At 37.8% G+C, this 22,444-nt stretch overlaps 3 protein-coding genes and 1 long non-coding RNA gene across 4 annotated transcripts in view; 2 read left to right on the forward strand and 2 right to left on the reverse strand.

Annotated features, from left to right (window-relative positions):
- The window catches only part of LOC307173320, a 349,409-nt gene that overhangs the window by 104,733 nt on the left and 222,232 nt on the right, over window positions 1-22,444 (reverse strand). The gene's annotated exons all lie outside the window — the stretch shown is intronic.
- On the forward strand, window positions 6,248-8,407 carry LOC307173316 (uncharacterized protein). Its single transcript, XM_079896344.1, has 4 exons — window positions 6,248-6,313; window positions 6,388-6,454; window positions 7,694-7,862; window positions 8,250-8,407. The coding sequence occupies exons 1-4, from the start codon at window positions 6,266-6,268 to the stop codon at window positions 8,377-8,379; spliced, it is 414 nt and encodes a 137-aa protein (XP_079752470.1). The 5' UTR covers window positions 6,248-6,265; the 3' UTR covers window positions 8,380-8,407.
- Window positions 10,246-13,335, reverse strand: LOC307174347 (uncharacterized protein; the record flags this gene model as incomplete). The annotated part of the gene is made up of 5 exons (XM_079898106.1): window positions 10,246-10,535; window positions 10,812-10,915; window positions 11,002-11,095; window positions 11,416-11,538; window positions 13,326-13,335. The coding sequence occupies 5 exons, from the start codon at window positions 13,333-13,335 to the stop codon at window positions 10,378-10,380; spliced, it is 489 nt and encodes a 162-aa protein (XP_079754232.1). The 3' UTR covers window positions 10,246-10,377.
- Window positions 11,591-22,444, forward strand: part of LOC307173300 (neural cell adhesion molecule L1-like) — a 32,087-nt gene continuing 21,233 nt past the window's right edge. The window contains exons 1-3 of the mRNA XM_079896320.1: window positions 11,591-11,684; window positions 19,597-19,860; window positions 21,250-21,352. Coding sequence (XP_079752446.1) covers window positions 19,728-19,860; window positions 21,250-21,352 — 236 coding nt within the window. The 5' untranslated portion in view covers window positions 11,591-11,684; window positions 19,597-19,727. The remainder of the gene's footprint in view (window positions 11,685-19,596; window positions 19,861-21,249; window positions 21,353-22,444) is intronic.

Genomic DNA, 22,444 nt, shown 5'->3' on the forward strand with positions numbered 1-22,444 from the left:
ACCTCTCACAATACAACTTTAACATAGTAGGATGTCCTGTTACTTTATCCTCTACAGTAAAAGACCTGGGTGTTATACTCGACTGTAACCTGTCTTTTGAAAATCATATTTCATATGTTACAAGAACAGCCTTTTTCCACCTTAGAAACATTGCTAAGCTACGTAATATGCTATCAGTTTCTGATGCAGAAAAGTTAGTTCATGCATTCATGACCTCGAGATTAGATTACTGTAATGCTTTATTAGCTGGTTGTCCTGCATCCTCAATAAACAAGATACAGTTAGTCCAAAATACCGCCGCTAGAGTTCTTACTAGATCAAGAAAATATGATCATATAACACAGATTTTATCATCACTGCATTGGTTACCTATAAAGTTCCGTATTAATTACAAGGTATTGCTACTGACTTATAAAACCCTAAACGGCTTAGCTCCAGTCTATTTAACGGATCTTCTATCGCCCTATAATCCATCGCGCTCTTTAAGATCACTAAATTCGAGGCTTTTGGTCATACCTAGGATATCCAGATCCACCAAAGGAGGGAGAGCATTTTCACATTTAGCTCCAAAACTCTGGAATAGCCTTCCTGATACTGTTCGTAGCTCAGACTCGCTCTACCAGTTTAAAACTAGATTAAAGACGCATCTTTTCGGCCAGGCATTCATATAATATTTTTAATCTTACAGTTCAAACTACAATCCGGCCTCTAGTTCATAAACGCCAGAGGAGAACTGGCCCCCGACTGAGCCTGGGTTCTCCCAAGGTTTTTTTTTCTCCATTAGGTCACCTGATGGAGTTTTAGGACACCATTAGGTCACTTGATGGAGTTTTTCGGTTCCTTGCCACTGTTGCCTTTGGCTTGCTCAGTTGGGGATATTTTGGGGATATTTAATTTTATTTTATCAATCAATAAATTCCACTAGAAACAAACATGTATTATTTTAATTTAATACTGTGAAGCTCAACAAGATGGCGCTCGTAAAGCGAGTGTGTGTTCATGTTTATGTTCAACTCATGTTCGAGCTGACTGCAGCATTTTCTCCGACGGGGATTTGATCCTCCAGAGAAACCAAGCAAAAGTGATCGAAGTCCTTGTTTAGTATTACAACAACGAGAAAGCTTACGATTATCGTCAATCTGGAAGATATTTTAAAAAACCTGGCCTCAATCCAACTAGACTGACTGACTGATGATGTATTTTCTTTATTCCCCCTACCTAATTATGTATCATTTCATTCTTGTAGAAAAAACAAAAGAGGAGGGGGTGTCTCTCTATATGTTTTGAATTCCTTTGATGCTGGTGCTAGAGATGATCTTAGTACAGAATTTGACACCACTAACACAGAGTCTATATTTATTGAAATTCCATCTTGTCAGCAAATCAATGGTAAGAGCATTCTGATCGGATGCATCTATAGACCACCAGATTCAGACCATAACACATTTATTGATGCACTTCAATCAACACTTGAGTTAATAACCAAAGAAAGCAAATTATGTTTTTTACTCGGTGACTACAATATTAATTTACTTAAATGTGATTTAACACAAACAGTTGATTTCTTAAATGCACTCCATTCTTTTAATTTTTTTCCTCTTATTACTAAACCGTCTAGAATCACCTCCTCATCTGCTACTCTCATTGATAATATTTTGTTTAATTCCTATAATTTTGAGGTCACTTCAGGCCTCCTGATGTGTGATGTCTCTGACCACTTTCCTGTCTTCCAGTTTATTCAATCCCGCCAACTAACGTCTAGCTATCCTAAGAATGGGCCAAATAAATATCGTAAATTCTCTAGAAATAGCATTGATCATTTTAAGTCTGCCATTGGCAATATTATATGGGATGAGGTACTTGTGTCACAAGATGTTAACAGTGCATACAGTTTATTCTTAAAGTCTTTTAATAAGGCCTTAGATTTATAATTTCCGTTGACGAGTACAAAATCCAGAAATAAATACTCTAAGGGGAAGCCGTGGATATCTGATGAATTAAAAAAGCTTTCCCGAAAAAAAAAAAAAACTTTATAGGAGGTCTATTTTGAACCCTTCTTCAGTTAATACTGAAACTTATAAGAAATGTAAAAACCACTTCACATCTTTAGTTTATTTGTTTATTTAAAAGGATCCCCATTAGCTGACGCCGAGACGACAGCTAGTCTTCCTGGGGTCCAAACAATACATACAAAACCCAATAATTACAATCACAATTACTTCCAAATATATCATATATAAATACACATAAGAGAACAAAAAAAAAAAAAAAAAATACAAAAAGTACTGATTAAAATAATAATAAAATAATGTAAAACAACATAGCACATGATACAACCTCGCTCAACCAATCCAGACGATATTATGATGTTGAAAACAAATACAGTCTTAGTCTTTTTTTAAAACCAGTTTTTCCCTTGATTTCACGAACCCCAACTGGAAGATTGTTCCAAAACACAATTGACCTATAAAACACGGTCCTCTTCATAGAGTCAGATTTAGGTAGGGGTAAAGAAATCTGTCGACTATTCGCCCTTCTTGTGTAATGTGAATGCATATCTGAATAGTAAATTATATTATCATAAAGAAATTTAGGAGTCCGAGTGTTAATAATTCTATGAAAGTATACTAACATATTAACAGATAGTCTATGCTTGACCATCAGCCAAGCAAGACGTTCATGCATCTCTGCAACACTAGTTCTCGAAGAACAACCAAGAACCAGTCTTGCAGCCTTGTTTTGAGCCACTTGTAATTTTTTTAAATGACCGCTTGATGCAGCAGACCATACAACAGAACAGTAATCCAATCTTTAGTAAGAAAAGCAAAGAAAGCATATTATTCAAATCAATTTGCACAAGCTTCTAAAAGCATTAAGACAACATGGCACCTCATTAATCACTTACTGAATCGTACTAAATCCCCATTTACTGCCCCTGTAGTAATGAACAGTAAGAAGGGGGTTCTCTCCAACCCTGTTGATATTGCTAATGGCTTTAATGATTTTTTTATATCGGTTGGTTCTGAACTAGCATCTAGCATTAATGATTTGGATATACATCCTTGTTCTTTAATCAAAGGTCAATGTCCTCCATTCTATAATTTTGACCCACCAACTGTTGAAGAGGTTCGTAATATTATTTTATCACTTAAAAATGCAGCCCATGGTCATGATGGCATTAAAAGTGTTCTTATTAAAGAGACAATTGACTATATTATTAAACCTCTTACTCATATTCTCTCACTGTCTCTGAAAACTGGAATTGTCCCTCGGGATTTGAAAGTTGCTAGGGTTATACCAGTTTTCAAGACCGGTGACTCCAAGGAATTTAATAATTATACGCCAATATCAATTCTCCCGTGTATATCGAAAAGTCTTGGAAAGACTTGTCTTTTCTAGATTATTTAATACAAACATCAATATGGTTTTCGGAAGCGACACTCGACTGAGCATGCCCTTATTCAACTTGTGAACTATATTTCTTCAGCTCTTGACAATAAAAAATTTGCTCTTGGAGTTTTCCTGGACCTGAGTAAGGCATTCGATACGGTCAGTCACAATATTTTGATTGCTAAACTTAGCAGATACGGAGTGGAGGATGTTGCTTTGAGATGGTTTAGAAGCTACTTAGCTAACAGAGAGCAATATGTATACCTGGAAGGCTATACCTCTATGAACTCACAAATTATGATTGGGGTCCCTCAAGGATCAATTTTGGGGCCTCTTCTATTTTTAATTTATATTAATGATATGGCCACGACTTGTACCAAACTCCTCCCAGTACTATTCGCAGATGATACAAATCTTGTAGCCTCTCACCAAGATTTTAATATTTTAATCAAAACGGTCAATGAGGAACTGTCATACATTGTGGAATGGTTTCAATGGAATAAACTTACTCTCAATATAAAAAAAATGTAACTTTATGATTTTTTGTAATACTAACAAACATTACCCTATAGAATTATCAAAAATCTTTATTAATAAGACTCAAATTGAATTGGTTCAGCATACCACATTTTTGGGAGTCATTATAGATAGTGGTCTTAAATGGTCTAACCATATCAACTTCGTATCTAAGAGGTCAGCTAAAATGTTGGGTATATTGAGGAGGGTTTGTCCTTTAGTTCATTCCTCAGCTTTTTTAACTTTATATTATAGCTTTTTGTTTCCATTCATTAATTATTGCAATATTGTCTGGGCAGCTACCTATCCTATCTACCTGAAGAAATTAATAGTCATACAGAAGAAATATCTTAGATTTATTTCTCATTCAAATAGATATGCACCCTCGGCACCCCTTTATAATAAATTCAAAGTTCTCCCTATTGATAAGGTAAATATTTATCAAACATGTCTACTTATGCATAAGTTTATATATAGGAAACAAGATCTACCAGACTCTTTTCAGAGTTTGTTTATCCCTATCTCACATGTACACTCATTTCAAACTAGACATAGCAATAATACTTTACTCTTACCATACGCACGAACTACAAGACATCAATTTAATATTTCTTTCAGAGGTCCTAAGCTCTGGAATGATTTAAGTCCATTGTTGCGATCAATGTCCTCTTATTCTGCTTTCAAAAAGCATTTGAAGAGACTACTATTGTTAGCCTGACGCCTTTATGTACACTGTTAAAAATTGCTGTAGTTTTTACAGTAAATATTTACAATAGACTACTGTATTTTAAAATTTACAGTATTACTGTATTTTGCCATGTGGGAGCATGCATGTTCCTATGACTTGTGGAAACATGCAGTAAATGCTACTGGATATCACGCATATACCACTGTAATTTATTTTATTTATTTATGTTTTAAGAAAAAAAAAAAAACGGTTGCAAAAGTTTTTGCTTCACAAGTCAATAACACTAAAGTAATAGTCAACTGTAATAAATACAGCCTTTTTTAGCGAATTATTTACACCATTTAAACTCTGACATTTGATTATATAACGTACACCTCTAGTACTTTAAAACTGTTGGCTTTTAAAAAAACTCCCATGATTAAACAACGACATCGGCGTAGCGCAGTGCGTGTGATGTCATTTCGTCAATCGTCATCTTCAGTGGACATCTTGGGAGTTGGGACCGTTGGGACTTTCCACGCGCTGCATCATCATCACCACTCAATTTTCGCGCTCACCTCATGCACGCTAAGTTTACCGGAGGAGGACGAGGACCTCGAATGAGAGTGAGACGACGAGGTGTGTAACGCTAGTAATTCATGCTTTAGTGTAAACGTGAAATCCTGTTACATCCACAATATATTAACTATTATTTTTTTTGTGACGTTGCAAAATGGATAATCTAGATTATTTGTCCAATTTTATGATACTGAATTTGCTTGATGAGTCCAAACACAGATGAACGATTAAGTTAGCTGGCTAACGTTAACTGTTATATTTTCTTCACCGTGAAAGTGTGGCCGTGCTGTCATTTTATATTAGTGCTACATTTTTGTTAACTGTTCGGTATAAAATGATTTTACATTGTTGTTGGTAGTAACGTTAGACATGTAAGCTTTTAAACATTGCAATTAAATTGTGTAGGTTTTATGCAACTAAATAGTGTTTAACTTGACTGCCAAGCCATTAGCTAATGTAATAGCACGTTTTTGTTCGATTTAAGATGGTGTAATTAAGTATTTTTTGTTTTATTTTTATGTTAATATTATTTGTAAGGGTGCTTGGTATTCATATTTGTAATTTAGTTGTTAAATAGAAAGTAGGCTACATTGGTATTTGCTGTGCACATGCTTTATTGCTGTGCATTTATTAGCTTGTGAAGGGTTTTTTTTTTTTTTTTTGGGCAGTTGAACATGTTCTGTCACTTTTGTGAGAGCAGTACAATCCTGAGTTTTGTGCAGCATGTGAAATTGCATAGAAATGTGCATAAATCAGGATTTAGATGTGGTGTACCTGATTGCCCACATATTTTGTCTCTCTCAGTAAATTTCTTCTGAAGGAATGTCTGGAGCCGATAGAGGAGAACTTCACAAGTTGATGGAGGTCACATATTACCGTCAGCGCCACCTCCACCACTGTCTGAACTAAAGAACTCATGGCCTTACCTGTTTTGTCTGAAGGGGATCTTTTTACATTTCCAATTGCTTACTGAAAATCATGGAGAGCATTGAAGGGAAAGGAAAGAGGATTCTAAGATTTTTTCAAGAAAAGCCAACAAACAATGAGGTGTGTGCTGTTCTGTTGAAGTATCAAGAGGGAAATTCTCTGGTCCTGTGCATCTTGCAACTCTTAATGGCCCATTTTAAAGAGAGAACAGAATCCCTTATAATTGAAGCTGATGTAAGTATAACATTTAGATTTTTAATGTGTTAAAGATTTCATTGAAATGCTAAATTAATTTTTGTTTTTCTTAGGCAGCAGCAACTTCAGCCGACATGGAAAGAGAGGGATTACCGGATTCACCCGCACTGATCATCCAAGGTTTTTTGCTTTACTTTGTGTCTGTGTCTCCATCATATAAACTTTTCTTTGCTCTCTAGCTTTTAAATGGATAACTGTTTGTCCTGTACTGTTTTTTTTCTTCTCACTTTAATGGCCATTTTAAAAATACAATTTTGCCTCCTCTGTTCCTGTATTCTATTTCACAATTCTATTCTCATTCCTATATTCCTTCCATAGTTAGCTCTCTCTGTGCCCTGTTTTTTTTTTATCTCTGAACCATTCTCTCTCATTAGTAACAAAAATCCTTATTAGTAACATTAATCTTCATTATAAATCCATAGTTTATAGTGTCTTTATCTAAAAATAAAAAATTACATCATGATTTACTCACCCACAAGCCATCCTAGGTGTATATGACTTTTCTCTTTCAGACAAATACAATCAGTTATTTTAAAGAATGTCCTGGCTCTTCCAAGCTTTATAATGGCAGTGAATGGAGGATGAGATTTTAAAGCTCTAAAAAGTGCATCATCCATCATAAAAGTAATCCAGGAAAAAGTAACTCCAGGGGGTAAATAAAGGCCCTCTGAAGCGAAGCAATGTGTTTGTGTAAGTAAAATATACATTGTTAAACTAAAGTCGACTTATGCCAAAAGAAAGTAACTCCTGACATGATGTATAGTGTAAGCTTTAACGCCTCTCGTGGTTCAAACAAATAGGGCTGTGTAACAAACTTAAGGTCTTCTCTTATATCGATTCGAAATCCTCAGAAATTTGTCTTTAAAAATTATTGTTTTAGACTTCTAATTCGAGTCTTTTTTTTTTTGCTCTATCCTCTGCACTTACGTGTTCTTCGTTGCGTCAGGTCAGAGTTCACTCTTTCGCCATAAATATGCTGAAAGCTAGATATTTTAATTTATATGGTTTTAAATATGGATATTTTTCTTAAACCAATGCATCGCTTCACTTCAGAAGGCCTGAGTCATGTGGAGTACTTTTATGATCGATGGATGCACTTTTTGGGCTTCAAAATCTTGGCCGTCATTCACTACCATTATAAAGCTTGGAAGAGCTAGGACATTTTTTTAATATAACTCCGATTGCAATTGTCTGAAAGAAGAAAGTAATTTACTCCTATGATAGCGCGGGTAAATCATGGTAATTTTCACTTCATTTCATTCTTTTCAGACTATCCCTTTATCATGAGCTACCCATGAACCATACTTTTACAACACTTATTAATCTATGCTCTGCCGTATTTTTTATTATTTTTTATAGGTGAATCCATGACCCCAAGCAAGTGGATGTTGTCAGTCGAAAGGGAAGTTGTCCTGGGCCCATTTTCAGAGGCATTTGTTGAGGGCCTGGCAGCATTGTTTGCGACCTATTACAACTTAAATCTTGCTTATCAGGATGACGCTGCATGCACGCTGGAATTTATTCAGAGGTATTTCAGAGCATAAAATCTTACTCAATATTTATTGTGGACTTTCAAATTTTCTTGACTTTTTTTTTTTAGGTTTTCAATTTAGGATAGTTTATCAGGATTAGATATTTTATGGAAAAGTTTTCAAATGAACAAAAAAAAAAAATTGCTAACCACACACTGAATAGAGAATTATTTTATTCACTGCATGAATAACTAAATCTAAAATTACTAAAATTAAATCTGTATAATAATGATATAATCTGTACATTTTGTTTATTGCAAACATGGAAGGCTAAATATTTTTATATTAAAATTTTGGATAAAATTAAATATGACCCTAACTCTTCATTAATTAATGTATACTGTTTTTTTGATAATTGGATGTTGTGTGTTTTTTTTCCACAGAGGACTTGTGGGCATTAACCTGGAAACTGGATCAAAAGTTGCTGCTGGAAACAAGAAAATGCATGAAATGAACCCACATGTATGCACACTGTTACGGAAACTAATGGACTTTGAATGGCTTGCCATTTAAACAAAAGTATTCCAATGGAATTGATACAAGAGACTCTGACCTGATTTCCAAGTTCATGATTGATGTTCAATACATTCTTGCCTTTTTTTTATGGATTTGGCAAATTAAAGGTAGGCACAGTTCAAACCATTTCTTTTGTTTATGACTGAAGTTCAGTCACACTTTAGGGATGTGTGCCTTGTATAGTTGATACTTAAAGGATTAGTTCACCTCAAAATGAAAATTTCCTGATAATTTACTCATCCCAATGCCATTCAAGATGTTCATGTCTTTCTTTCTTTAGTGGAAAATAAATAAAGTTTTTTGAGGAAACCATTTCAGGATTTGTATCCACACAATGGATTTCAATCGCAACCAACATGTTGAAGTCCAAATCAATGCAGTTTCAAAGGGCTTTGAAGTGCTTCAAACGGCTCTGCACGATCCCAGCTGAGAAATGGGGTTTTATCTAGCGAAACGATCTGTCATTTTCTAAATAAAATAAAAATGTATATACTTTTTAACCACAATTGTTCGTCTTGTGCTGGTCTGCTACGCGCCAGGCATTACGTCATCATGTTGGAAAGGTCACGGGTCACGTCATCGGTCTAAGTTATTTGTCTGTGTATTCCGGTTCAAAAAGGTAGGGAAGGGTGAAAAATGAATCTAATTTTCTCCTCCAACTTCAAAATCGTCCGACATTTTTGTTTTAGTTTTTTCGTGACCTTTCCAACGTGATGAAGTAATACGTAGCGCATCTCGGAGATGGTACAAGATGTGCATTTGTGGTTAAAAAGTATATATATATATATTTATTTTATTTTTTTTTATTTTTTTAATGACCAACAGTTTCGCTATACAAGACCCTATTCCTCAGCTGGGATCGTGCAGAGCCGTTTGAAGCACTTCAAAGCCCTTTGAAACTGCATTGATTTGGACTTCAACATGTTGGTTGCGATTGAAATCCATTGTGTGGATACAAATCCTGAAATGGTTTCCTCAAAAAACTTTATTTATTTTCCACTGAAGAAAGAAAGACATGAACATCTTGAATGGCATTGGGATGAGTAAATTATCAGGAAATTTTCATTTTGAGGTGAACTAATCCTTTAAGTGCCGCTGTTCTCAGTGGTTCTTTCCAAGGCTAAAGCCTTTCATTTAATCTCCATTTTTGTTTCTCCCAATATATTTTGGAATCTGGTGCTTATGTTAAATAGCCATTATTGCACAATAAATTTGTTATATTAATGAAAACCTGTTATTGTGAGTTTTATTTGACAAAGGCTGAAACTTGAAGCAGTGAAAAATCTCAAATGTAGTTAGTGAATTGAATTCCACAGCAAATGCTCTAATTTACTGTTAAATGTATAGCAGTACATGTAAGTTCATTGTTGCTCTTGTAATTTCACTTGCATTCACAAACATTATTTCGACTGTAATTTTAGTTACAGCTGTAAAAACAATTTTACAGCATATATAAGGCAGTGTGCTGTGTTTTTTACGGTACAATTGTAGTTAATGATTTACAGTGCTCTTGTAAATTTTACAGTACAATTGTAGTTAATGATTTACAGGACTCTTGTAAATTTTACAGTACAATTGTAGTTAATGATTTACAGGACTCTTGTAAATTTTACAGTCTTACTGGCAACCAAAGTTGCCAGTAAGTTACTGTAAATTCTACAGTAAATTTTTTACAGTGTAGTCCTTTATAGGTATTGCTTGCTTTTTCTGCATTCTTATCTAGATTGATCATCTTTTATGTTATTGAATTGTTGCTTTGTATTGTTTTGTTTTTTGTTGTTGTTGTTTGTTTGTTTTAATTTCTTCTGCTTATGCTCTTACTTTGTTTCGTTTGTTGTTTGTTTTTTTTATTTTTGTTTTTTTGAGTGTTTAGTCTGCATGTCTCATGAGTTAATATGAGCAGGAGTGGAACTCTGTACAAGCCTAGAGTGGCTTCGTTCCCTCCTTGCATAGTTTTGTACTTGTACTAAACATGTGCTAAACAAATAAACTAAACTAAACTAAACTAAGCTGCTTTGATACAATCTGTATTGTGAAAAGCGCTATACAAATATACTTGACTTGACTTGACTTGACATGGTCCTCCTGAAGCTGACTGTGTCTCCGGTTCAGGTCATCATACTCCCTCTTTGTAACTGGGATGTCGTCTTCAGCTTTAATAAAGAAAAGTGAAAAATTAGCATGTGCTGCAACCAATGCAGACAATTTCACAATTGGGGGTTCTCACACATTTTAGCAATGATTTTTCAAAACTTTTCCATGATAGAAGAGAAGATACTTTATTGATCACAGGGCGAGATTTTTCATCTGCATTTGACTCATCCAGGGGCCTGTGTACTCATATACAGATATGCAATTAGAGCAGTATGCCTGGCAGGAGCACACACACACCCTGACAATCAATCAGTTAAGATGAAATATATTCATACCTGGACAATGATCCATGCTGCATTCTTGTTTTGGAGTTTTAGAAGAAACACATAGATTTGCTGCCGTTATAGGTCTGTCATCTCTCCTCCTTTTCCTATAGTACCTACAGTAAAAACAGCAGAAATGTACAGTTATGCAAGAGAGAAAAACAAACTAAATAGAACAGAGGGGGAAATTAAATATTCTTACCTCTCCAACTTTGCTTCGGGGTTCTGGCTCGGTTTTGTGTACACAAACACAGAAGGCACAAAATCAGGACTACTAGAGTCCAATGACGCCTCACCTGCAAATAAAACACACACACACGTTTGTTTACTAGCCAAATCTACCGCCAGTTTATCAAACTTTACCTGCATTTGAATATTATTCTACATCGTACAGACAATCACTAATGTAAACGAGGATTACTAGAATCCAATAATGCTTCATCTGCAAATAACACACACACAGTTTGTTTACTAGCCAAATCCAACACCAGCTTATGAAACTAGCTGCATGTGGTCATCAAACTTCAGCTGCATTAATAAACTACACCGTTGGCTACAGACAATCAATAATGTAAACCATGCTTTCCATTAAACTCAAGATTACATATAAACTTACATGATATAAAGTGGGCGCTGCAGACGCGAGCATTTTTTATTATGTCCTCGCTCCAATCAACACGTTTAATCGCCTGCAGCCACAGGCGTTTTCTTCTGAAACGGCCATGATCCTGTCGGAATCCTATAAACGTAAGCCCCTTGGTGGAATATCGATTAGTGTGGATAAGGACTTTGAACTTGACGTGCCATTAAAAAAAAAGCAAGAATATCCGACACGACAACCACAACGTCAAATTTCATTCGACATTTCAAGAACCTCAAGGAAAGGTAAGAAAGTCATAAGATCAATAAGATCTATAACGATTACTAATGTAATGAATTAATCTTTTCTGTTTGTCATAATTTGGCCTTGGTTGCATATTATGTTTTTGTTTTGTTTTTTTTATTATTAGAAATGAGACCATTATCATTAATGATACGTCTCGTAAATAGATGTATTGGTGAATTTGACTATAACAGTGGCGTAGCCTGAATTTTAATGTTGATGGGCAACTTAAAATGAGCGGGCCGCTCTATTACATGCAGGCTATAATGCAGGGTTTATCAAACGGTGGGTCGCGACCCACAAGTGGGTCGTTGATAATTCTATAGGGGGTCGCAAGACGTCTGTGTTCACTAGCACACAGGTAATAAATGGGCTTCACAATAGTCTCATTTTAATAGACTACGTTTACATGCAACAAAATAATCCGTTAGTAAACGCATTGGCGGCTCAATCGGACTAGAAAGCCTTAATGTAAACATCATAAACGCGCACAGATTGAAACAAAAGTTGCGCATGTAAACAGTCCTCCAACGAATCTGATTTTCGAATGTCGTAGGCTACTTCATTATTGCCGTGGCTTCTAACGCTGTATTCAGGGTGCGATTTGTGAGAAAAAAAGGATGGATGTTTTGAAACATTTTTATTCATAAAAATATATCATGAGAACATGAACTTCATCACTGCATTTGCAGGAATTGTAAAAATATTTTTTTCTTATTAACTCATGAAGTAGCCTAGCCTAACGCAATTTTTACTTAAAAACTTTTACTTTAAAAAAACATGCAAGAATTAAATCTCCCTCCCAGTACCATGGATAGTGCCACTCGGCTAGACATGTCAAAACACTTATGAATGGCAAAATTAAATGGCCCAGTTTTACTGCTGCTGTTAAAGTAATAACGTTAACTTTACATCGCGATGCTGAGCTACAGTGAAATGATAGAAAAGACAGATGCATTATCTCGTGTTTCGCCCATAGACTGTAAAAAAATAGGTTTCGTCTCATTCGCGCGAACTGGACGCGCCCGCGCCGCGCTAAACCAGGCTTCATCCGCAGGACCTCTAGACGCGCGTAAATGCGTCTTTACATTGAATTGAAATCACTCGCGCCAGACGCTCAAGAGTGAGTGAGTAATCAAATAACATTTGCTTTAGCCTCAATTGAGTGAAACACCGTATGTGTAACTTCTCAGTGGTGTGACTGGGACACTAACTCTGCTTGTCATCATATAAGCAGATAATCAGATTGTGATGTTTATTCCCCGCTTCAGTAATATAATTCCCTTCCAGCTATATCAGAGCCAGCCAAAGTAGCGCATTTTAAAATAAAATTGACTTTAATCAAACCACGGATCCGTGATAAGTTTTGTGATCCGTCTCGCCACTAGTGTCTCAAGTGTCACATTAACGTGAGTAAAAAAAAAAAGCAGTTTGCCTCATAGTCTGTCTATTGAAAATGTTTCTGTGTTTTTGTGAAATTAATCATAATAAACATATAGGCCTATGGAGTAGTAGCCTATAGATCTAAGAGGCATTTCAGTTATTGAATTATTTCCAGCCTTAGTGGGTCATATGACTGGCATACAAAAAAAAAAGTGGGTCGCAGTAGGCAAAAGGTTGAGAAACCCTGCTATAATGCATACCTGTCAACATTTGGGTAACAAAATACGGGAGACCTGGGGGGGGGTTCAGTTCAACCACATGCTGTTTCATGTCATCTAGCCTATACATTACACAGCCCATCGCCAAATCATAGAAAAATTCAGTTAAGACAGTTGTATTCATCGTAACAATACACAACAAATCAATATAGCCTACAGAAAAACAGATTTCTAAAATAAGGTATAGGCCACAAATCTGTGAGTAGGCTACAGATTTCAAGACTGAACAGGTGATGTGTAATATTCAGTTACTGTAAGAAACTGTTCCAGTGGGTGGAGTTTACCGGTACTGAATATTACACATCACATCACCATTCTATAGCCTACTCTAACTGAATATTACACAACATGACCTGTGTGAACTGAATATTTCACATTTCTGCATTTGGCAGACGCTTTTATCCAAAGCGACTTACATTGCATTTCAAGCAACACATTTACATTCTTATCAGTTCTTGCTTTCCCTGGGAATCGAACCCATGACCATAGCGTTGCAAGCGCCAACGCTCCACTGTTTGAACTACAGGAAGGCTACACGACATGACCTGTGTGAACTGAATATTGTTGTAACTTCACCTACTGGAACAGTATTTCAAAATTTTTCACAGGAACTGAATATTACAAACAACTATTGCGAAAGAACGATTTACAAAACAACGACTGCGAAAGAGTGCACAGATTATGAATTTGTTCACTGTTACTGATGTACGTAGTTTTTCTTTCTTTTTTTCTGTATAGTTCTGTTTTGTTAATAAATTTTGCATTTTATTTTGGCTTTCTCGTGTGTCCCTATTTTTGTTGTGTCCCTTTTGAGCCACGGGGTGAAACGGGTACGGATTGAAAAACCAAAGCAACTGTACGGTTTACAGATCTGAGCACAGCTGAGACTTTTTCTCTGGTACTTTTGGCGTAGGATATTTATTTCCGTCAAGGTCAGGCTGCGATGTCAAATGTATTCCCAGGAATGAGTGATGTATGGGGTTATTATGGTTGCAATATTCCAAATAAATAGATTAATATTCACAAATTAATGTAAAGAGATTTACAAAAATGTATCAAATTCACAAATAAATAGATTAAGATCCACAAATAAATGTAAAGAGTTTCACAAAAAATTATAAAATTCACAAATAAATAAAATGAGATTTGCAAATAAATAAAAAATTTACAAATGTTTTATTATTTTACAAACACAACTCTGCCTGGCATTTATTAGTGAATCGGTTCCTGTGCATTTGTAAATCGCTGCACACATTTGTGAATCGGTTCCTGTGCATTTGTGAATCCCCTCACGCATCTGTGGATTTTGAAACACTTCTAGCGTTGACGTGCAGACAAATCCACAAATAAGTGGACTCCACCCACCGCCCACACTATGGAGCTAGAATTGTGTCTTTATTACATGCGAGAAAATAAATGATCTGATTTGGGTGATCGATGGGTAGCTGGCTGAGCAAGTTCAGTATCACTGAAGATTAAACATTAAAAAATAGCACTCATATTCAAGAATGAATGTGTATTATATAGCCATCATGCTAGGTAAACTTACAAACTCGCCTGGTTTATACTATTTTTAAATCAAATGCCAAATTAATGTTTTGATTGTTTCACTCCTTATTTAGTGAGTAGTGAGCTAATTTCTACCTTTGCACTTGCTAGCCTCAAAGCACCTGAAGAGTAGTGCTGAACTTGCTCAGCCAGCTACCCATCGAGTTGTGTGTGTCATCATCTTACCCAAACACTGGAGTGTCCGTGCTCAACTAAGGCAGAGGCGGCATCTATGCCGGTGAACCGAACATATAATGATTCAGTTCGACTCATAGGAGTTCGACTCCCAAGACAAGACGATCCTCACCCGACTGGCCAATAGGAACGTGGCCCCGCCCATGACACAATTTTCACAGTCAAAGCAAAATCTGACAAGAGAGCAAGAAATTGCATCAAGAGCAAAGAAAAGCGTTTTGAGAGAAACACTTTTTAAAAATGTTTTCACACTGATAGCAAAAATATATATATTTGAGAGTTTTTTTTCAAAGTATTTTGAGAGAGATTTTTTTTCTCAGAAATTATTTAAAAAATTTCAAATGTATATTTTTTTTATGTTCTATGAGAAAATACTTTCTCTCAAAACTTTTTTTAGTCTCAAATATTATTATTCTTTGCTATTGGTATGAAAACTTTTTCTCTCAAATATTCTTTTTTCTCTCAGATCATTTATTTTCTCGCATGTAATAAAGAGACAATTCTAGCTCCATACCTACTCAAGCCAATCAGATAACGACCACATCGAGCTGGCCAATCATAGCACGTTCTCGCTTCAATTTTATCATTTTTTATGAAACTACATTTATTTGTGAATATTAATCTATTTATTTGGAATATTGCAACAATAATAACCCCATAGTGATTCGCTTTCCGCTTTTAAAGTTTTATAAAATAAGTAGCCTAAGATATGGCTTGAATGGTTTAAAAGCATTAGCAAGAATAAAAGCGCATCATATAACGTAACGCCATGCAGCCAAAGGATGACAGAAAAAAACGGATGCTGCCTGTGTTAAATATTTACTTACCACTGAGTCTTTTCCCATTTCTTCCAGTAACGCTTATTCAACTTCCCGCGTCTGCTACCTGCGCAGATATCGACGGCACAACTGGGTTGTAGGTTGCCAGGTTGAGCTCACAAATGGGTTAAAATTTGTATGATGTGTTGATTGCGCGAGTAGGATGGGTTTCATACAAGATCTGGCAACTGGACAACCTTGGAATAATATATTGATGTGATTATTCATATAAAGACGTTTGGGCCATACAAATAACGGGAGTTTCACGGGAAAAATAACAAAACGGGAGGGGGGCGGGAGATGGGTGTGAAATACGGGAGACTCCCGGGGAAAACGGGAGTGTTGACAGGTATGGCCTGGATGGGTGTAGGATTTCCCGGCCTGAAATTGTGTCCCAGTCCGGCCCTGCTCCCATGTTAACATGTTAGAGCTTGCACACTACCTGCGTGACACGCGCGTCACGTGAAAACGCATGCATGCTAGAAATAGAACCGACGCCTATTTTTCACGCGACACGCAAGCGTTTTGGAAGCGTTTCCAGGCAAAATAAAATAGGAAAAGATGTTTATATGACATTTTGCCACGAATACATATAATAAATGTCATTTTGATGTTTGAAAGTGTCTAGGGTTTGACATAAATGCAAATATAAATGTAATGTAAAAAAATGTTATCGATTTTCAAATACTGCACCTGTCAATACAGAACGAAATATTCTATAGCCTATTTTGCCGTCAACACTGCCGACGTTGCCTTTGCTGCTATGCATTTATGTTTAACATGAAGTATAGGCCTTCCACAACTCTCTCCCCATATGTCAAATATATCACCAATGAGGCTTATCATATGTCACCTAGCAGCAGCAGCGCCGCGTCAGACACGTTTCTGGTGTGCAAAGACATGGATACATAATATATGTATACAAGTTCATCTTTTCTGTGCAAAAATAAATATGTATCGAAAAAATGTACCTCTATTTACCTCTATTTTAGTACTGTGACTTGACTTGACTTGACTTGACTTGAAACTTATCAGGACTCGACTTGACTTGCTTAGGGTGAACCCTTGACTTGACTTGACGACTTGAGACTTGATGGTTAAGACTTGAGACATGCTTGGACTTGACCATGTGTGACTTGTCCCCACCTCTGCCTTACACTTAAAAAAAAAACTTTCAATCGGAAACTTACATACAACAAAATGGGTTTTTGGGGCGGGATGGGGAGTCACAAGGTGACGTATTGGACACGGGCGTGGCTTCTTACATCACACTTGGATGAGGGCGGGGTTGGATGTCCACCGCAGGATGCAGCGAGCCCTCCTTGGGATTTTTTGTTTTATGCATGTTAAAGGGTCTGCCACTAGGGGCAGCAGAGGTAGCTGGAAAGAGCCAGGGTGGCGAGTCTGACGACCTCCAAAGAGGTTTTCTCAGGGACCTTGTGAGACTGTGATCAGCCCTGTGGTGCTTTTCTGCCAGTTAGACCAGCACCAAACCACCTTAGACCTTCCCGAAACCTCTTGGAAATTCATGCTAGTCTAACCCTTGTGCTTTACTCCTCCTTCAACCTTTCCTTCTGCTCCAAGGTAACTCAGCTCCAGGGTTTGGCACCAGTAGGGTACAGCGGTGCCCAGCTAAAGATATGCATAGCTGCCAGCTTCTGCCAGACACGCTCTTCCCGAGCCAACAAAAATATCCACCTCTCGCTTGTTATTTAGTTTCTTCCCCATTCTCTGCCTGAAGTTTTTATCACAAGTCCTTGGGGAGCTCCTTTTTGTACTGTATTGTGATCAAGGCAAGTGAATGAAAAGAGATTGCTTGATCCAGTGATAGTGCTGATAAATGGAGCTGCACACGCAGGTCTTTGTGGTGTCATTTGGCAGGCCCAGGTACAGATGGAGAACTCCTCCTGCTGCGTAGCTCATAAGCCTGTGGCGTGAGCGATAGCTGTTCTAATAGATGCATATCTTTTCCATTAAAAAGGGCTCCTCAAAAAGACCCAGACAATGTTTCATATTCATCTTTTCGCTTGCACCGACCTCCATTCATCATTATCCATTAATGGCATGACCATTAAGATCTTCTGAGATCTTGCTGAGGAAATTCATTGAGTAAATGTCTTTGAGGTCACAGTTGATCTGTGCTTGAGATAAGGACATTTTGCCATGTGCTACTACTGATGCTCACTTCATCTATAAAATTATGTCTAGTATTTATTTCAATGGAATGTATTGTATTCTGTTTTCAATTAAGTCTTTCAGACATAAGTGGCCACACTATGGGCCCTATTTTAACGATCTGAAACTCAACTATCAAGCGCGAAACGCAAGTAACTTTGTGGGCGGGTCTCGGGCGCTGTTGCTATTATACCGGCGGGATAAATGACTCTTGCGCCCGACGCAAATCTAAAATGTGTTGGTCTGAAGTAGCTTCATTATTCATAGGTGTGGTTTGGGCGTAACGTGAAATAAACCAATCAGAGCGTCATCTCACATTCCCTTTAAGAGCAGGCGCGCTTGTTCCATGGCGGATTGCTATTATAACGGCGGATTTGCCAGGAGCGGTTCACAGCCGAGGAGACCGACGTTCCCGTCAGGGCCGTAAAACACAGAGAAGTGACATTGGGGATGGAGAAACACACCCAAATCAACTTCGGTTAAACAGGCGTATTTATGCTTTTATAATAAACTGTCTATCTATCTATCTATCTATCTATCTATCGTAATAATGTATGATTTGCAAAAATGAAAACTGCTGCTTCTGTGTAGATGAGAGAATCAAAGTGAATGCGTGTTGTGCACACACTACATTGATTATGGCCAAGCATGCGCCCTTGAATAGCATATGAATAACATGCGCAACGCGTCACTGACTTTAAACTAGTTTTTTTTTCGGTTAGTGGTGGAATTGTTTTATAAACCTGCAAAATAGCATGAGGGAACGTTTGCGCTGGAACACGGCTCCTCTTTGCGCTGAACCGCCCCCGAGAGCGCAAGTTCATTTCTTAGTTAACCGACGTGCGTCTGTGGAGGGAAAAGTCCGCTGTGCGCGGGTGCAAAATAGGAATAATACATGCGTCGTGTACAAAGTCAATTGCGCTGGGTGCAAGATAGGGCCCTATATATTTAAGTGCCTTGATATAGAAGTTTTAGCTGATGCAGAATATGTTAATTTTATAACTGATAACTACATTTAAAGCATACAAATTGTAATGTAGGGCAGGCTATAGTAGAAAGGGAAAAAATCTATTACATTACTCTACCAATATCAGATAATAATAATAATATTTAAATATTAACCAAAAAAATGTACCTGGTACTACCATAGTTGTTGGACTACCATGGTATTGTTTGAAGTACCTTGGAGTACAATGCACAGTTAATAGCATGGTACATGAAATTATTTTAATAATCATTTTGTACCATGGTATTGCCATCTGAAATTATCACTTCACCATGTTACCATTGCATCGTTTTTGTAATGGTTGACAATATTTTCACAACATATCATCCACCTTCATTTGTTTACATGCACCCAACTCCACCCCTCTCTCTGGCTCTTCTAGCTCACTCTGTCTCTTCTGGCTCACTCTGTCCTGGGCCATGTGTTTTTTCTCTACGCAGGTGGGTCTGCCCTTCCTGCCCCTCCCTCCCTCCCTCCATCCATCATGCTCTCTCTCCCTCTTCTCTTGCAGTGAGAGTGCATCAGGAGTGTGTGGACCTGAGAGAAACATACAGGAAGAAGAAACGGTGAATACTGCTCTTCTCTGATTGGGATAATCTGAGATTTTCTGGCCCGTTGTGTTTGTGCCTGCCAGCAGGTGCAATGCCTGCCACGGCACTACAGCAGGTGGGCAGCAGGGGGCGATGTGCTGCTCTCCTGCTCCCTCTCCTCCCTCTCCTCCTGCTGTCTGTGGCTCCAAAGCCCGGGGACACCATGATCAACATCCCATCCAAATGTGAGTACAGGATTTGACATTAAATTAAATGTTAAGTGCATGGCGAGTGTGTGTGCGCGTGTTTTTTTTCATTGATTTTTGCAGAATTATAATGTTTGCTATGGCTTATTGTTAGGTGAATGTGAGATAAAAAGTGCAGAATGAGCAGTTATAAGCGAGTTTAATTGCTCAATTGATTATACTATTGACCTGAATGCCTAGTACAGGCCTGATTGGAAAGGACAGTCAAGCGCACAGTGATTGAAACCCACCTGAGCAGGAACTGTAAAAACAGAAGCTTCTACAAGCTTCCTAAATCTATTAACAGCACTAGGTTTGTTGCTATTATTGTACATCTGCAATTTAAGATTGCAGTCATGTATCAGTGTAACAGAGCATCTCTCTTTCCCGCCCCTCCAAACACACACACACACACACACAAAAGAAGAGAAAAAAAACTAGATTATGAAAACAACAAAACAGAAATGCACCAGAATGAGATGTCATATGTCATATGAGATAGTGACCTTTAAATGGGAAACATAGACACGATGGATGTGATCATTGAGATCGACAACACACCAGGGCTCTCAAGTTTTGAAGACAGGCAAGAGTGACATTACCCCAGCCTTTTTCTGCGTGAGAAATACAATGTGTGGCGGGAGTGCATGACAAAAGACCGAAATGAGAGACTGTCACGCTCAATGCGTGACACTTGAGAGCCCTGACACACCCACATTAATATGTCTGACCGAGTCTGGCCCATATGCTAACGTTCTGTTTCTGTCTCCCTGCCATGTTGCAGTTTTCAGACATTCAGCGCGTTTGTTTTCTTATTAAGTTGTTGGGACTGCAGTACCAAGCAGTCTTGCAAAGGTTGAAGTCAAAGGAAAGAAAATGGCTAGATAGGGAGGGAGTTTATTTTAGCTCTGCTTTGCTAGCATCTTGTTATCTCTAGTGTGCCTCTTGTTGGCCAGCTGAACTACAGTCCAGCTGTCTGAGCTGGCATCATGTGTTTTCTTTGTTTCACCTCCAAACAGTGTAATCATAACATTTTGTTTTATTTAAAGGATTAATGCAATCTAGGTGGTGGTGGGGAAGTCAGGATTTGCCTTCACTGTTGGAGCAAATGTTGTACTTTGTACTTCAAACTTAACTGAAGCCAGTGGTGCTGCGAATCATTAAGTTGTTTTGAATATTGTGATTACAGCAGGTCAGCGGAAAGGCAGCTCAACTCCTGTGACTAATATGCGTTCATCATCCACGTCTGAAGCAACTAACAAATGAGCTGTTATTATAGCTTTTTGGAATGCCTATTTCTATTTTAAGGGTGTTGCTTTGCTAACTCCACAGTTGGCAGAAATATACAGGGTAATTGAATGTTTTGAGTGTGATGCACTCTCTCCGCAGTGAAAAGCCCCCCTGTGATCACTGCCCAGCCAGTGTCTATCACCACCTTTTCAGCAGATGACATCACACTCACCTGTGAGGCAACTGGGAATCCCCCACCCATGTTAGTATCCATAGCAACACAGTTACATAATTTGGTAACCGTTTATTTGAAGCCTTTATATATTGCTTTTTTTTGCATTGTATTCATTCATAAATAATTGTAGCCACAATTACATAACCAATACACATTTAAACCCATTATCATATGATGCATTTTAAAGATTTTAAAGAATTGGACTTTAATGGCTTTTATGTCTGGTAGTTTAGTCATATGCCATGGAAGACTAGGAGTGTCGCTTAAAAATAAAATAAAGAATTTATCAATTTATTAATTCAAAAATAAAAATAAAAATGCAAATAATCACTTTGTAAATAGACATTTTATTTAATTCTTTAGAATTTATTTAATTCTTAATAAAACAATAATTCTTATTTTCTGGAACAACCAGTGACTACCAGGAACAGTCTGGTTGACCACCAAGTACAGATTGGTGACAGCTGGAGAGACAGTGGACAGCCCGGAAAGACGGCACCGGGGCAGTGAGGGGTAGCATCCCAAGCTGCACCTTCTGAGAAGAAGGAACCCACAAAAGCTACGAATCGACCTACAGGAGATATACCCCTAGGGATTCCCGAGAGGGGGGGCGGAAGAGAATCCCACAGGACGGATCAAAGGACGACGACATATGGCAATGAAAACACGACGACGACAATGTGGCAAGATATGCAAGAACCGACATGGCCTGCGGATCCACCAGGCCAAGATGAAGTGTATACAGAAGGAGGTAGAGTCACAGCGCACAGGAACTACGCCTGGTGAGACGCAGGAGGAGCCAGGCCCGGAGTCACCCCAAGGTGCCCGGAGCCTCCAGGTGATGCAACCACCTGATGCACACAGGACATCAGAACATCGTCGGGTGAAGTGGCCCCAAGCTAGCAAGGAGAAGGAGTGGCGCCAGTTTGATGAAGACGCAGATACCATCTTGGAGGCAACTGCCAAAGGGAGAGCTGATCGACGCCTCAAAACGATGACTACAATCATCATCAGCCTAGCTGCAGAGAGGTTTGGACTTGAGGAGAAGCAAGCAGCGAAGCCCCCTTATACCATGAACAACAAAGCAAGTAAAATCCATCAGCTCAGGCAGGAGCTGAA

Source organism: Squalius cephalus (assembly GCF_949319135.1).
Source record: "Squalius cephalus genome assembly, chromosome: 16".
Classification (NCBI taxonomy): domain Eukaryota; kingdom Metazoa; phylum Chordata; class Actinopteri; order Cypriniformes; family Leuciscidae; genus Squalius; species Squalius cephalus.